General features: G+C 45.2%; 1 protein-coding gene across 1 annotated transcript in view; it reads right to left on the minus strand.

Annotated features, from left to right (window-relative positions):
• LOC109323808 (pancreatic lipase-related protein 2-like) overlaps positions 1 to 11,539 on the minus strand; it is a 13,006-nt gene extending 1,467 nt beyond the window's left edge. Inside the window, exons 1-5 of the mRNA XM_019555472.1 lie at positions 11,491 to 11,539; positions 8,600 to 8,754; positions 2,998 to 3,123; positions 2,247 to 2,381; positions 854 to 962 (exon numbers count right to left, since the gene is read on the minus strand). Coding sequence (XP_019411017.1) covers positions 854 to 962; positions 2,247 to 2,381; positions 2,998 to 3,123; positions 8,600 to 8,754; positions 11,491 to 11,539 — 574 coding nt within the window. The remainder of the gene's footprint in view (positions 1 to 853; positions 963 to 2,246; positions 2,382 to 2,997; positions 3,124 to 8,599; positions 8,755 to 11,490) is intronic.
• Positions 11,540 to 17,585: the final 6,046 nt, after the last annotated feature.

The raw sequence follows: 17,585 nt of genomic DNA on the forward strand, positions 1-17,585 counted from the left end.
TGCGGGAGTTTTAATCCTAGCTCTCTATAAATGAACCACGTGATTTTTTTTATTGCGCACAGACATGATTTAGTTACAGCGCTGTTCCTGCACCAAACCAAAAACTTGATTTAAAATAATTGATTTTTTGTATCATTATTTTTTTTTTTTTTTTTTTTTTAAGGTGAAGTGCGGGAGTTTTAATCCTAGCTCTCTATAAATGAACCACGTGATTTTTTTTATTGCGCACAGACATGATTTAGTTACAGCGCTGTTCCTGCACCAGTTAGAATTGAGCATAATGTCCTATTGGGAATTACTATAGCTTTATTCTCAAAGGTCACAACTTGAAGTGTTGAAACAAACTGTTGAACTGGACTGTTAAGAGTAAATAAAATAATGAATCCTGAATGTTTTAAAAGTCTGCAGCCCCAAGACGAGTAACGGTCCCTAACTTATTCAGCTACCATTAACTAATATTTTTCAGCAGACAGAGGAGTCATGGAGCCCTGTGCAAAGTGGCTGTGCTTTTCCTGCCTTTGTCTTAGGCTTGCCTGGCTTCCACAGTGCAGGACTAGAAACACGGCAGAGCTCAGAGAGGGTGAGGAACAGCTGAGAAGTTCAACCTCTGCTGCAATTCGGTCTTCCTACTGACAACTGAAGCCACATATGGATATGGGGAACTGAAGACAATGTTGTGGCATGTGATGAAGGGTTTGTGAAAAGGCAAGACCCAATTTTACATAGACCCATTGCTTCTGGTGGTACTTGTCGAGTACAGTGTGTGCTCTGGATGCACCAGAAAGCAGGGGGTACTTGTCCTTGGTTACGTTATCCTCTCTTTAGTCTCACAAGATGGAATAGTCTCTGGTACCTGTTATTCGAGCAATGCCTCTCTTCCTTCTTCCTGCTTCACCTGCAGCATGTGCTCCAAGACTGTGACCAATAATGTGGATGTTGGCAGGCATGTATCCGTAATCTCTCTGAAACATAGGAAAATGAGAGGGAGGAAAGAGTGTGTGTGTGTGTGTGTGTGTGTGTGTGTGTGTGGAGGGGGTGACTGTGTGATAATTACTGAGCAAGGGGAGCGGGGGTTGTTGGGAGCTATCTGCAGACCCCGTTCCCTGCAGGTGTATCTGATGCTTTGTGCAGCAGAGGCACCCCACAAATATATGGAAAAATATATGGGATATCTAAAGTGGAGATGTAGATCTCATGCAGCGGCCTTGAGCCTGCAGCAGTTCTGAGATGACGAATGCCTTCCTTGCTCATGGCAGTTATGCAGTATTGCCAACTCTCATGATTTTTGGCATCGTTCTTAAAGTCTACGCTTTGGGAACGTGAAAAAACTTAGCTCGCTCTTTTACATGTATTTATATACATACATAAGTTTTTCATATTCCTGAAGCATAGACTTTAAGAACAGATCATGTCAAATCATGAGAGTTGACAACACTGGTTATGTTCAATTTACTTCCAGTGCATACTAGGCCATGACCACAAATTCTGCGCCCCTCCCAAAAGCCTCTGCTGCTTCATGCCTCTGTACAACATTTACTTTCTCTGCACCGGCAAGCCTGGTCCTCACTCCTGGAATTGGTACAGAGACAGCAAATGGACTTTCCTATGTCTCATGCGCTCTGCAGTACTCCTGACACCCATCCCCTTCCCTCGAGTGAGCCCTGGTGGGGGCGTTTGGATTGCTGTCTATGCTGCATTCGTGCTGAGGATGAATTAGATTTTCTTCTTTGGGGGAGTCAGCCCATGCCCTTCCACCAGCCCTCAGTTCATACTTGCACCAACATGAAATACAGAGCAGTTAAGGCAAGAACGTTTGAGCACACCTCTACCCAACGATGGGCCGGTCGACTTCCTTTTCTAAGGAGACACTACCACCTTGTGGCATATTTGGGTAATTCAGAAGTCGTTTGTAGGATCTGTCCAACGCGTTTCATGGTTGTGGCACAGATCCTGCAAGCGTTAGACACGTGGTTAAGTTTCATCGGCATGTCGTGATTTATGGTAAAGCATGTAGTTGCAGGCGTGGAGGCTGTAAACATGGTTCTCTTGCCTAAGGTTATCAGCAACTCTGCTTTCTGTCTATGCCAAGTCAGATCTAAGCATGCCCTTGGTATTTTTTTAGATCTATTGTGAGAAACTTTAGAGGCTGTAAAGAATATAAGATGAAACCTCCCCTACACAGACCATGAGATGTGGTTATGCATCTACACGTAGCATGGAATGGTGGGTAAATAAGATATCTTTACCTCCAGAAGGTCCATTAAATAGTTCAGTTCTGCCCCCACGATTCGAACATTGCTGACTGCTTCCGTGTATATGACATCTGCGCCACCCCTCCAGTCTACGACAATGCAGTTCACATCTTCCACTTGCAACATCAACTGGTGTATGTGTAAGCGAGAGAATGCAAGAAATGGATAAATTAAGAGTAATCCAGGGTAAAGCTTGGGACTTAATTGGTAATGTATTGGAGTTGGCTATGGAAACAGTATCCTTTCAATTATGGTGCTGGATTTTGTGTCCTGTACCCATGAACTTAGCCACGGCTCTTGCAAGAAGTTCATGCTTAACCTGAAATACTGCTTCTCTTCTGTGACTAGTCCTGTTGAAATCTATGGTGCAACTTGTGGACCTTTTTCAGCAATTGCAATGGTAGGGGCCAGACCTCTATTTAGAAACAATAAGATGGAGACCATATGTGACTGAGTTGCTTTTTCTTCAGATATATTCTCAGAAGAATTGCTATCTGGGTTCCAACTACAAGGCTGGATTTGACTTTCAGTTACCCCAATGCCAAGCATTTTCTGCAGTAAATCATAAGATATTTCTGAGAACTTGGGTATGAAAAAGAATCATATGAGGGGTTTAAAAACTGAGATGATAGTTCATTCATATGATTTAGTGGGAAATCACGTAGTAAATTGTTAAAAAAAGGAATGGAAGCTAAAATTTCAAACCTGAGTGGAGTAACATTGAAATAAAATACTCATATTCTACCTTGCACATGTCTATTAGCCAAACGATGTCATTTCCGATAGAATATCCATGTAGAAGAAAACGAGTTGTCCTGTTGGTTCTGAAATTTGAGGCTTTGATAGTTGAGGGCTTTATAACAGAAATTTCCTGTATTTGGGGGGGGAAAAAAAAAATCTGAATCCTCTCCTTCAGTGGGGGTCTAGGTTATGTCCCTTTTCCAGTGCCCCTCTGGGTGACCTTTGGCATATCATTTCCATTCTGTTCCTTTGTTTTCCCATTTATAAAATGAAGGTGATGGTATTGACCTTTATAACATAATTGCAGCAGGGCGGTCCCTAGGGGTGCCGTGAACTCCCCTTAGCGTCCCTGCCTACCGTGCCAAGCCTGGGTCTCAGATGCACCCTCTGTCTCGCCCGCCACATCTTGTTGGTAAATATTTAATGGGAGGCTGCCTTCCTGCCCTCCTTGGCACGGGACCTGCCTTGCTATACTGGGTCTCTATCTGATGTGCTCGCTCCCCCCTCGGGTCTACTCGATCTGTTCGCCCGCCCTGGGGCTTACTGCGTACAAGCCCTCTCCCGGGCTCACTGTGCACTTACCCTCACTGGGGCTTCTCAACCAGCTCACCCGCTTCCGGGGCTTTTTCCCTTCACCGACAGTGCCCCACTGGGGCCTGTCTCTCCATGGTCCTCGCCCGCGCTCGGGGCCCGTACTCGCGCTCCTCGCCCACGCTCGGGGCTCAGGCGGCTTTAGCCTTACCTGGCCCCCGGACCCACCTCTTCGGGCCTATGCCCCACTGGGGCTTCTGCCTACGCACAACACTGAGCTCTTCCCGAAGCTGCCCGCACTGGGCCAGGGTCGGGACACCCCAAAACGCAGCGCCTCCTGCGGCGCTGGGAACACCCCCACCTTACTGGGCAGCTCCTAATGAGGCCTCCTCCACCCCTACAGCCTTGCCCGGTCCTCCGGTTTGTAATTACCACTATCAACCCAAAACAGAAACTCAAAGCCCCTCGGCTACAACGTAAATCTTAAGCCAACCTGGCTATCCTTCTCTCATCCCTGTCAGGGTCCTCCTCTCCACCCTGTATCCACACAGTGGCGCACAACACCGCCCTGCTCGCTCTAGCAGAGCTCTCACTCCTTAGGCTGGCAGAGGGGAACTGAGCTCTGGCCTCAGCATCCTCTGTTTATAAAGGCCAGGCCCTGCCCCCTTCCGGTCAGCTGACACAATCAGTTGCTTTAGCAACTCACACCTGTGCTGCCCTATTGAGTGGCAGCTAAGCCCATGTTACCATTATCAGTAGCAGGCACCTTACTGCCCTGCTACAGTAGTACTAAGATGTACTCATGAAAAGTGCCATAGAAAATCTTGGTAGTATTAAAATGCATCAAATGAACACTGAACATAACTCCTACAGGATAGAGACTGAAGGCTGCATGCATGTTTGTCCCTATTTTTCTTTTCTTTTCTTTTTTCAATCCCTAATTCTGACTTCTTTAAAAAACAGGACAGAATTTCATCCCTTCTTTCTTTTTGTATTATTAAACACTTTGTGAGCTACAGGGAAGAAATGTCAGGATTATAAGGCTGGCGACCATGGATAAAAGTGTATTTGTTGCTAGGGGAAACATGTCTTTTAACTTAACTTGTGAATAAATTATTAATTGAATTTTGGTTTACTTTCAAACTTTGATTTTTGTTTTAATTAAGATGTATTATCTTAGACAGTCCAATAAGTGATCGGGATAAAATGTTCCTCAGTTCATGCCTTGTCTTCGGTGAAAGGCTGAGAGAGGTCTTTGGTTGCATCAGAACTTGCTTTAATAAAAAGTCTCTGTAACCTTGTTATGTATTAAGTAAAAAAGCAAAAAATATCACTTTTTCACCATTGTCAGCTTACCATTCTTTTTTTTTATTATTATTAGTATTATTATTACTAATTTCCTTCTAATTGAATCAGGACTTGATTGCTTTGGAAGTTGTTTTCCTTCTGCCACAAAGTAGTTTCTAGTCTAGCAAATGCATCTAGTGTGTAAGGCAGTGCCCTTACTCTGAACACCACCATCCTTTTGAGAAGTCGGATGTAGATATAGTCTACCCTATATAAGTGTTCCTTTTAGGACTGATAAAGGCTATGCAGGTGTAGCAGGCTTACCTTTCCTAGTTTGGGTTGAGCCCCAGGCTTGAGAGTCTGCTGCTTGACTGGTAGAGCCTATCCACCAATCAGAAGGCAGCAAGAGGAGTAGAGCCATGCCCCTTTCCTGAGGGGAGGGGGAGAGGAGCTCCATGGACCTGACTGTAGACTGCCCTGAAGAGCTTATAAAGAGCAGCGTGCCTGGCACGAGGGGCAATGTGGTGAGAGACTGAAGAAATGTGGGGCAAGAAAAGCTGGGGAGCTCTCCCCCAGCAGGCAATAGGCCCAAGGCTCCTGAAGCCACTACTGGAAGAGCAGACTTGGGAGTGGTGTGAGACCACTCGGGCTGTTGACGGCACACGGGGACAGTGCATAAAGCCCTGGCCCTGGGAGTGGTGTGAGACCGCTTGGGCCCATCATGGTGCGTGGTTTGGCATACGGAGTCCAGGCTTTGGGAGCCGCTAGTGGCGGTTCGAGCCTGCAACGCCGGTGGGTGGCCGGGTGTTACGGTGTGTGGTTCAGAGCATGGAGCCCAGGCTCTGGGAAGCTGCAAGTGGCGGCTCGAGCCTGAAGCCCTAGTGGCCAGCAGGTCACTCGGTGCGCGGGGTGGCGCACAGAGCAAGGGCCTTGGGAGCCACAGTGCAGCGGCTCGGGCCCCAGCTCCCCGTACGTGGGTCTCGCGCTGCGCAGGGAAGCGGAGCCAGGAAGCAGCAGAGGCTGCACGGGTTAGCCACCCAGCTAACCGGGAGTTACTGGGCCCTTGGGTCCCAGAGTGGAAAATGTTTGAGGTGGGCAAACCCCAGAGACAGGGTGGGGTGAGCAGTCTCTTGCCCCACCCCCAGGGACCCCATTGAAAGAAAGACCATCTCTTGCCATGGGTCCGACACTATATTAAGGAACAGATGTTATTGAGATTGTTTGTTTGTTTATGTCTGTGCCTTTTATTTTGTAATTGAAATGTTGTATTGTGTTTGATACTCCTGAAATTGTTTTATTGTGATGGGTAAATAGTGTTATGACTGGGCAGAGTAATTTCTGAAAAGCACCCTATTAGTTTCTTTGATTGCTAGGTCCCCTAACTGGGTAGGGGTCCATTGATGCATTAAAGAAAGAAGGGCTGTTCCTTTGTAGGAGTAAAATTACTTTTCCCCTGTTAAACTTTGTGAACACTTTAATTGAGTATGGGTTCCCCACTGTGGGGTGGGGAAGCTGTGGGTTTATTGTGTATATATTGGGTTTTCCTGGAGATTGTGGTTGGAAGCGATTTCCCCCGCCCACAGTGTTAGTTAGGGTTTGACCTTGGTTGTTGGTTAACGGCCACTCTGTAAATCTATGTATATTATATGTTAAAAAATATTGTAAATAGTTAAGAGCCTATCTAGAGTCTAACCCTATGGAGGAAGGAGGGAACCACGTGTCAGTGATGGTGATCCCTCCCACAGCACCCTCACTTCTCACCACGCTCCTGTGATTGGGATCAGGGCACACCCTTGGGTGTACCCGGGCTACATGGGACCTAATCTGGTAAATAAACTTTTGGGGCCTCAATGGCTGTGATACCCAGTAATTAACAGAACCACCTGGATTCATTTGTTTTGTGCCTCATACAATGTTGTTACCTTGTCTGAGTGTACCTCATGCCCTTAATAACAACCTTGATATTCACAGGGCCTACTCAGTTCAAGGTACTTAAGCCTTGAGAGAGATGGTAGCTCCTAGTCAGGTTAAGCAATCTGGCAGTTAAACAGAGTACATTTACATTATGATGGGCTCACGAGTTCCCATGTACTTAAAGTAGTTTATGCCTTTATGCAAAGTAACCAACAGGCACAAAATTGGGACTGGCATTATGTTGTAGTTAAGTGAATTATGCACTCAGCTGATATGAAAATAGGTCTGCTCCACACTGTACAAACTTCACAGATGGCTGGCTGGTCCCCAGAGTGATAGGTTCATGTCTCCATCTGTTTTTCTATGCTTTATGAATAAATAATGCTTATCGTCTCCCTCTGTCTGCTAATGCAGCAAGTCCGGGGATCATTAGACTAAAATGGTCCTGCCTAGATCAAGAGGTTGGAAGACACCTTGAAGCCCCTTCCAGCTCAGTATTTTCCCCTCTGCCATGAACACTGGCAGGAGGTGTGGGCTGGGCAGCATTACCCTGATCTAACTCTTATGGAAGTAGATGGTACTACCAGCACTGAGTTTAACGGCACTTTGGCCAAGTCCCAGCGGGGCAGTCCCATTGAACTCTACCCTTTTTCTCCACACTTAGCCTCCCCTGGCACTGCTCTGGCTGAGGTTTCTTGCGTGGAAATTCAGAGGATTGCTCCAAAGGCAGTAGATTTCAGGGTGATAATGAGTGTATGCATCTTGTGTGTTTTAATGAATACCTTATCCTTTTACATTAAACTTGAGGAATAAAAGAAAGAACATATTGTGTCCCTTGCTTTCATGCTTTGTCTTTCCCTTCTCTCAGGGCTCTCTCCCAATATCTCTGTGTCTTGCCATAGCCTTTTCTCCAGTGCTTTTCAATGTCATTTTTCTTTTAGTCTCTCCTTTCTGAAGTGTGTTAATAATTGTTCCTTCTCCTTTCCTTCCATCTGTCCCTCCTTCACTACCCTTTCCTCTGCTTCTCTCTCCTTTCTTGTACATACGCTCTTTAATTCTCCTTCCTTCTCTCTTGTGTCTTCCTTGTCCGTCTCCTCTTTCAGTCTCTCCTGTTTCCCCATCCCTTGTACTCTTGTTTCTCTTCTTCTTCCCCTACTGTACAGCCTCTCTTTTATTTTCCCTTCTAATCTGTCTCCTTTCTACCTGCCCTCCATTACTACATTTTGCCTCACTTAAATTAACATGCAGGCAGGACCTCTGAGAGCAGGAGTATGTGATTTAGGAGTCTCACTGCTTAAATGTATAGGCTGTACCCCAGATCCTCAGGTCTACCCTGCAAAGTCTTCCTAGACTTCCTACACCTCCTGCCAGTGTTCACGGCCGGGGGGAGGGGGGGGAGGGAATATTGAGCTGGAAGGGACCTCAAGTTGTCCTCCAACCTTTTGATCTAGGCAGGACCAAGTCTTTGGAGGCTTGTCAAACCCAAATGGCAGCAGAACAGGTTTTCCTTGTAGCTCCTTTTCTGGCTTTGGCCTTTGGGTAGCAAACTTGAAGCAAGAGTTTGACCCTTTGTTTATTGCAAAGTGCACACGGGGCGCTTATAAGCGTCTGGAATACTTCAGCAGACTTCAATCACTAAAATGACATTGTTGGAGGCTTATAATGGATACTGTGTAAATAGATGTGGCTTATTGGACTAAATGCCTGGAAAAAGGCAATGGAATAGGGAGAAATCAGCAGGTAATAGTGGGATGGTGGATGCTGCCGAACTGAGACTGTTCTGGTGGAGAGCATGGGGAAAAGGACACAGATCTTTTTTTCAGTAAAGAGTAGTTAGCGTTTTCAATTTTTAAACGAGACCTGGCTCTTCTTACCTGGTATCTGTTGGGGTTGTCTCTAGTGTAGAGGAGGAACGTGGTTTTCACTCGTTCGGGAGAGCTGGGAAAGCCTAGCAGTGGTCTTTGCAGCGTACCAGTCCATGGTGGGTTATTTGAGAAGCAGCCAACCCTCTGATAACAGACGTCTCTTCCTGTGACACACAAAATTTCGGTGCATTAGAAATGGGTTCCAGTTTGGCTCTGTAGCCGAGACTACCACCACTTTCAAAGGAAGTGATGGAGGGATTTGCTTCTCTTTGCCATTTTTGAGATCCCTGAAGCAGTGAATTCTTTTCTGGGGAGGTGATTAGTTTTCCTCTGAGCATCACTGTTGAGGTCAAAACAGTTTCACTGGGGACAAGTCAGGTTCCCAAAGGCTTCAACCAGACTCCAAGGGTGCACCTAACAAAACTATAGCATACGTCCTCTATATCCTGGAGGAAATGGGAATGACCAAAGCATCTACATCACAGAGGATCTTTTAACCTTGTCTCTCCTCCCATCCCAACCTGAGCACTCCCTGGGTACCATCGGGCAGAGATCCTTGAGCACAAGACTCGCACAGGTTCATTTGGGCCACAGAGGTGGATGGAGGACTTGCTTCGTGCATGGTGGGCTAAAGAAACTCAACTGCCTTTTTTGCTAATTAAGCAAATTGCTCCTGAAAAGAATAGCTGTGTTTTTCTCCTGGGCTTTCTCTACTAAACGCAGGGAAGCCACTGATTTTGAACCATTTCTGTAAAAGGGCAGATTGAAGGCTTTGGCACCTTTACAAGTTTTCTCAAAGTCTGCCACTTAATTAAACCAGTTAATTTAACCAAGCCTGCATTTTAGCCAGTTTTGCTCATATGCTGAAGGTTTGTTTTGAGGCTGGGCTGCTTGGACTGCAATTTCTGGGGGAATTTGGTTGCTGTGAGGTAGAAGTTAGTTGGTTATATAAAAATAGTCCCTTCAGCTGTTGTCAGTTGATCTGAAGATGGCTCAAGGTTGTAACCTGGAGAAGCTCTGCTTATAACACCCCTAGATACCATGTCTTGAGTGATCTATTGGCCTGTGCTTTTTAAGAGTGGAGGGAGTTGCAACAGGAGGAAATATTTTTAGCCGCCAAGATTATTAGTAGATCATTGATATAAATAACCAACATTATATGAGCATTAAATAGTTAAGAAAAGGTGTTAGAAGAACGCGATACTTTCATGCAACCTCTACCTAAGGAGCATCAGAAATAATTTTCCTGTAGAGGCAGGCTATCCCGTAACTGGTTGCAGCAGGGTTTCTAGGACCTTCCCCAGAGAAAGCGGCTAGTAACAGGACTCTGTGCTCCATATGACAGCTCCTGCATGTGTAAAGTCTTACTGGGGAGGGCACGGTTCGAAGGCAGAGGCAGGACAGCTGGTCTTCATACCATTGCTAAACTTGCTTGGTAACTACAAAAAGATGGAAGGTGCTTTTATTTTTTAACCACTTCCAGACTTTCTTTCAGGGGTGCAAATTTTTGCAGATTGCACCCCTTCAAGAAAATGTATGCAGCCCTGACTAAACTGCCTCAAAACAAGCAACGCCTTTGGATCGCTTTGTTCAGGGAAGTTTTTCACATGACAGCCAACATACCATGGATTATCAAGCCCACATCTTAAATAACTTCCTCTATTACCCAAAAGACTTAAAGGGAAGCAGAAGTGTCCAAAGCAATACACAGTCTCAGTGCATGCCTAAAACTTAGTCATTTTGTCACGTTTATTGTTTAAATACAATAACGAGAGACAATCTATGAGAGTTGCCATTAAGAAGTCATTTACCCAAACACTTTCTGCTGTATCTGCACCCTGAGGAGTTCCTGCTCCAAATGGAGAGAAACAATACAAAGATACTCGGGTGCTTGAGAGCAAATGATGACTTTTTAGTAGGAGCAACAACCATGCAGGTTATTTCACACTCTGTACAACTGGCAAGAGCAATACCAAAACGGTATTATGGACCTGCAGATGCACTGTAAGTTTGAGACCTTACAAGTGATCTGGGCTTTTCTTAAGAGTTTCCAATCACTTTAGGAACTTGGGAATCATGCCCATAGATTATATTATCATTGTTGTTATGTAGCTCTTGGCACGTTATTGATTAAAGATCAGACCTGCGTGCCTTGTTTGTATATTGGGACCCCCTACTGAAAAAGCTACAGCCTAAATAATTAAAGTCACTGGCTTCCATTGCCTCATCAATGTGCATTTGTACAGAAGCAACATGCATTTGTGTAGGAGCAACATGCATTTGTCTAGAAGCATGTACATATTTCCTGCATGCTCGTATATACAGCCTTACGCGTTTTGTTGACCCCTTAAAGTTGCTATACATTAAATAGCAAAGTAAGTGAAAGAAGCATAGCAGGGGTCAGAGTCATTAGCTGTCATGCCGAACAGTCTCATCTCACTGTTTTCTTGTGTCTGCTTGGTATGTCTATCGGAGGCCACCTGTTCAATCTTGTTTCTAGCTAGAGAGTAAGCAGTTTGGAGCAGGGACCATCTAGTTCTGTGTTAGTGCAGCACAGTGAAGTCCTAGTCCGTGCTTGGACCACCAAGATGATACCATAATACAAACAACAAGTAATAATTATTATTTTGAACAGGAAACAGTTGTTAAAGGATTAGACTCCTCTTCCATACAGAGATATAGGGTTTTCTCCCTTTCCTTTGGCCTGTTGAATCTTTTCTTAAAGAAAAGGGTGAATATGGTGAAGATATTAAACTAAGGAACAAATTGGTCATAAGGAGAACCACCATTCCAAATCAAACTATTATTGTAACATTTTTGTTAAAATATATGTAAAAGTATTGTGGCTTGGACAAGAAGAATTCAGTCACTTGATAGTCCTCATCTGTATCTAGTCTTACCTTTGGCTGTGTCGAGCAGAAAAAGTGCAGCAATCCAAATGCCAAACATCTAAAGCAAAATAAATACAGTTTAAAGCAGAATAAAATGTGCATCTAGAATTCAGCTAAGATTAGATTCATCCATTTACAAAAATACTGTCATGTAGTAGGAGCATTGTCAACCTCCAGCATTTCAGCTCATTGAATGGACCCAGTAGGTTCAGGATTGGGTGAAAGATCACGTTTCCAAAGAATGGAAGTGGAGTTTGTGTTTCCTGCAGGAGTTTCAGATTTTTCTCTGTGAACATCAGCGCTAGCAAGTTTTTTTGTTAAAAGGAAACCTGAGTTTCTTTTGTAACCACTTGACTCCAGAAGTTAAAGCTGTAAAAGAACCCTATCCAAAGACTTCAATAAAGTCAGCGAAGCTGGAAATGCTGAAGTAGAGCCCTAGCCATTTAAACTGCATAATCTTTGGAGCGGGGGGGTCTTTGCATAGTGACCTTTGAACATGAACTAGGCACTGGATGCATCTACACGTGCATGTACTGCGGAGTTGATTAGCTCTGCAGTAAAGTGTCACTGTGTACACATGAACCAGTGTTGGGACGCAGGTAATTAATTAACTCCGCTATAAGTTAACACTGTCCCTGTCAGTGGCAGTACTATCCTATGGCATAGTTACTTACTACACTGAAATGCAGGTATAGATGGTGACAGGGGCTGGCCGCCTCATGGCTCCATACTTCAGCACTCTTGTGCCCGAGCCAGCCGCTCCTCTGCCTGGGGTTGACCCCCTGAGCCTGCTGCCATCCCGGGGCTGGTCTGCCCCATCTCAAACTACTTCTGTCCCGGGCAAAATACAGATGCTGCGCCTGGGAGCAGTCAACTCTGCTGCAAACAGGTCTGGAGTTTATCATGTCATATTGACTGCACATGTAGATGCACCCACTGTGAGATTCATGGTCCATACCTAGGCCTTCTGGGGGCTACCCCCAAATAAACAAAAACCGATCCTTGCTGATCTGCCTCCGTAATGGACGTCCCAGACACACGCACAATACAGGAAGCTAATCTTGCTCTTCATATGTTAGTGTAAAACCTTTTCTAGCATTGCTTCAGCACTCAAGGTGTAGCTAGGGTAACCTGAAATTAGCCAGCTGTGGCTTATTGAGCCCCGAGTACTACCTACAGGTATCATTGTGTTCCTCGTGCCACTGGTTTTTGGGGAATGTTTTATTGCCAGCATAAGCCTTGTCCACAGCATGTGTTCATTTCTGCTTCAGAGCGCTGCAGACAATCCATCTCAGGGTACATGTGCTAATTGCTGTATATTATCTGCGAACTCTGAATGGGTGCCTTGACAGGTTCTTGCTAGGGTTATGTCATTTAAAATGGTATCACTGGAATGCTATTTTTTCTCCATTGCTTTGCAGTAGGACCTTAAATTGAAGTAATGGTCTTGAAGAAATGATCAGTACCTCATCAGGTCAGGGAAATTTACAGGGAAATAAGTGAGACTTTTGGTGATCTGCTGAAACAGGGTTGTCATAAATACAGCCCATGAGGAGCTGGGAATTTGTGGGGCAGTGCCTGCTGCCAAATTCCCATTTATGGAGCCCTGATGGGCATGTCTGTTGGCAGCAGGAGGGGAGCAAATAACTGCTTCATTAACCCTTGCAATGTTGCTTGCCCCACTGCCACCAAATCTGATTTCAGCCCAGGAGCTTCCTTGCAGTCTGGACCCAGCTCACAAGATGCTCCATGGTCCGGATTTGGTCTGGGGTGCAGGTTAGTGTGATATCTCTGTGAAGCACTCTGCTAGAGTGGTGTCAATTCAGAATTAAAGTTTCACCTAATATAGAAGCATTCTTGTCAAATTATAGTATTTATACATCTTGGAGAGGATTTTCAAGAATCTAAGTAAACCAGGAAAACAAGTGTCATTGGCTTTGAATGGGACTTGTGTTCCTAATTGACCTAGAAATGTTTGAAAATCTCAAGCATAACTCCCGCATTTGTACTCATCAGCTCTCATCTGTCAAACCACTTAATCGCTGGCTTACCTTGTCTTTGGAGTCAATTAAAACTGCTTAGAAGTGTTTTATGTGTGTTGCTTACTTGATACCCTGCTCAGGTAGCTCAGCACATACAGCAAAGTTTCACAGTTTATGCCATCTGTACTATGAAAAATTAATGCACTTCAAGTTCCAAAGATTCAAAGGCCACTTTGCTAGCTGAGTTTTGGCATAATGTGGATTTAAACGATACCTTTTTAATGGATTTGCTAAGTTATTTAAGTGAAATTAGTCATTAAAACAAACTCAATTAGTAAGTTTAATCATGTTCTAAAACTTAAATTTAGTATGCATATTTTGTTCAGATAGAGGGGTCTACTACTTGGGACATAATGTAATAGTAAGTTCTCAATAGCCAGGAAGTGCAGTTTTTTTACATATAACATTTTTTTCAGCAAACTTTGGACCAGTTTGTGGTGCTCAAATATATTCTTGTCTCCCACTGAGTTCAGTAAGAGCTGTCACCTGTAACTAAGGTCAGACGTTAACCTTGCATCCCAAAATAAAATATTTTAAACCTAGGCTTGGCAATTTACGGGCTGCAGGCTGGATCTGCCCCATAGACCCGCTGGCTCTGGCACCATGGAGCTGGAGGGCTTTGCCTATGCTCATTCTTGTGCCAGAGCTGAGCAGCAGGAAGATGCCCCCATGCCCATGCTGCTTCTCCTTGCCCACCCTCCTCCACTTCCTAAGGCTGTGGCCCGAGGGCAGCTTTTAGCCACTGGGCAGCTTTCCCCTGTGCCCATGCTGCATCTGGGAAGTGGGGTAAGGATAGGGTTCAGTGTGGACACAGCTCCCACTGCCTGGCCCTGGCACAGCTCCCCACAGGCTACAAGCTGCACTCAGACCCCACCTGGGGAGAAGCAGGTAGCAGCATGGGCGCAGCTCCCTCCTGCTTGGCCCTGGCACAGATGCAGGGAACCCCCTCCCCTCCTCCACTGCCGTCACACTGCCAAAGCCCCCCCAGCCCACCCTAGACCGGAGCTGGGTTGTTGTAGCTCACAGCTTGTTTAAGGGAGCAACCTTTCCAACAGATTTTATCTTAGTTTAAATCATTATCAGAAGGCAGAGACTGAGAGATTATAAGCAGGCAGTTAAGACTGAGAAGGAGCTGGATGTGTGTGATACAGGCGGGTGCTACAGGAAGGAAGAGGGGTAGTAAACAACTTGAATCAGTTTGCTAGCCTTTCATATCACCCGTGCAAGGAAAGAAACAAGATTGGCCTTTGAATGTCCTTGCTTCCATTTTAAATCTATTCTCAAATTAAAGGGGAGATGAAAAAGCAATCAAATACCATTAATGAGTCAGACCCTGTAAACTTAAAAAAGTCAGGATTTATGAATAAGATGGATTTAATAGCCCTGCTCTTAAATTCTGCATAAATTAGCCTGGTGTTGAGCATTACAGATCTGCTAACTGGCATAGCGGGGGTGGGAAAGAAGGGCTTCCTTTGCTGAGCAAAAGTAACATCGTCAAAGGAGCAGATGAGAAAGCTCTCGTCCAATTTCAGTCACTGCGTTCCCACAGTATCCCGCTAATGTTAAGCTCTGCTTGGGGCGAGGGATTGATTTGTGTAGATCTCCTTGTGAGCTCAGAGCATAAATTTGTCCTGGTGCTGTCTGGGCCTCTTCATTCACACAAGGGATAGCAAGCACCCTGGCAGGACCCATCTATGGCCTTAGGTATCCCCGGCACTCGCACACTACCCATAGAAAAGTTTGAAGTATGAACTTTAGATCTGTCACGTTAGGCAAGGATTTTGGAAGACCTTTCAAAGGGCTAGAAGAGAAGCAAAACTCCCAGCGCACACCTCCAATGGAGACTTACCCTGTGGTCATTACTCTCCCTTCAGTTTCCAAAGTATGTCTTCAGCTTGAGAAGCTCCTGACAGCACAAATCCACGCTGTGTTAGAGGTATGTTTCCTTTTAAGAAGACTAGAACCAGGTCAGACTAGTTTTGTGAGCCTCCGCCCATATAAACCCAACAAAAAATGTTCCAATGTAACCTTATTGTTCTAGCTGGTACCTGTTTGTAAAGCTACTGTAGTGCCCAGATGCACAATAGGAGCCTTCACTTTTGATAGTGATGTGTAGATTTTACCATTTTAAGAAGGGATCATTATGCAGAAATGTAATCTGGGATTAGGTCCTTTGCTGCATTGGGGGTCAAATGATTTGCTTAGGGTCACATTGGTGCTAAGCCAGCTGTTGGGCTCGGGATTCCCAGGTCCAAGCCCAGTGCTGTCATTGCAAGACTATTGGTCCTCTCTCAGGGCGTAGTTCATGCACCAAAGGATTTACAAGTTTGTAGTGTGCGCTTGATGTTCAGTGCCTAAATCTGGTGTTTAGGCACATAACACTGTGGTCACAGGTGCTGGTTCATGCCATAATTCCTGCTGGAGTCGCTCCTGTTGGAGTGAGCTGCCAGTATTTAGGAACCCTGTTGGCTTAATTTCATATGTGACATAGGAGAAGGATAACCGGAGGAGAGGAAAAGAAATAAGAATGGATAGTGGTTGCAAATCTACGCTGCCTTTTGACTGACTTTAGACTAAAATGGCTTGGTGCTCCTCTTTATAGACAGAAAATCTCCTGGCTGACTCGCTTGTTGTATGCACCTCTTGGAGTTTATTCAAATACATTTGTTGTTCACGACTTTCACAGGTATCTAAGAAAGTTAGGACGCAAAGGTGTTTTTAAACATGGTCCTGACATGCTCCTCTTCCTCAGATCATCTGAGCATGCATTGACCTAGTAACTTTGAAAGTAAAGCAGTGGCAGGGTCCTCCTCTTACCTGATTTTTACCTGTGGCATATCAGAGAGTATTTTTGGTTTTGCTTTCATAACTTTCTTCATGGCTGTGGTGTATATGAAGGGCTGGGCAGTTTTTAGGGCTGTTTTGGGCAGATGCTTGCCTGCAAACAATTGCTTTTGATAGCTCAGAGGCCTCTTTTGGTCCAGTAGTCCCAAAGCCTCATTGCATTTGCTGAAACCTGTGATGGTTACACTACTGATATCTATGGGGGGCAGGAAGTCTGCAGGGATCATAGGATCCCAGCACGATAAACATCCAAAAGTGTCTTGAAAGCGTTCAAAGTGGGTGCTTGAACCGCCTCTGGCGCAGTCTATTCCAAACCTTGGGGTTCGGACAGTAAAGAAGCTTTTCCTTATGTCCAGCCTGAAATGGTCGCAGAGGAGTTTGTGCCCGTTCGACCTCGTCATCCCTTGGGGCACTCTGGTGAACAAACTTTCCCCAGATCCTGGTGAATACCCCTAATAAACTTATAGGTGGCCATCAGCTTGCCCTTGAGCCTGCACTTTTCCAGGCTGAAGAGCCCCGTGGCTCTCAGCCTGTCGTCATAAGGTCCGTTTTCCTCACCTCTGATCATGCACGTGGCTCTCCTCTGCACCCCCTCAAACTTCTGCACATCCTTTTTGAATTGTGGAGCCCAAAACTATTCTTTTATTCTGGTCTGTTCCAGTTCTTAAATTCTGCCTTTCATCAAATGCTTATTTTGTCTAGGAAACCTTAAGGGAACATTTGCATTATCGTGCTCCAAAAAAAGCCACTTTGAATAATCAAATTCCAAATTTCTACTGCAAACTCTACCCAGCCCTGCCACTAGCTTATGAGTTTTCAAGTTGATGCGACTGTGCATGTAGATTTTGGAGCACGAAAATATTCAGCTTCTTTTAGGCTCCTCAGTAACTGAGAACACTTTACACATCCATGGGGAGAAGGGGAGGGAGGGGGCGGTGACTCTTTAATTAAAGCCGCTCTGAGAGCCTCTCTAATTAAAGCACCACTGCATCTCTTGTATCAGAATCCCCGTGCTTAAAAATGGTGCTGGCGATGCTTGAACTGAACTAGAGCTCGTTGAATGTCACCAGCCCTGACATAGTAGGGATCACAGAAACGTGGTGGGACTCATTGCATGACTGGGCGGTGAGTGTCAAGGGCTATAGGCTATACAGGAGGGACAGGATAGGAAGGAAAGGTGGAGGAGTAGCACTCTACATCAAGGAGGAATATACTTCC

Source organism: Crocodylus porosus, unplaced genomic scaffold, assembly GCF_001723895.1.
Source record: "Crocodylus porosus isolate Cpor-Errol unplaced genomic scaffold, CroPor_comp1, whole genome shotgun sequence".
Lineage (NCBI taxonomy): Eukaryota > Metazoa > Chordata > Crocodylia > Crocodylidae > Crocodylus > Crocodylus porosus.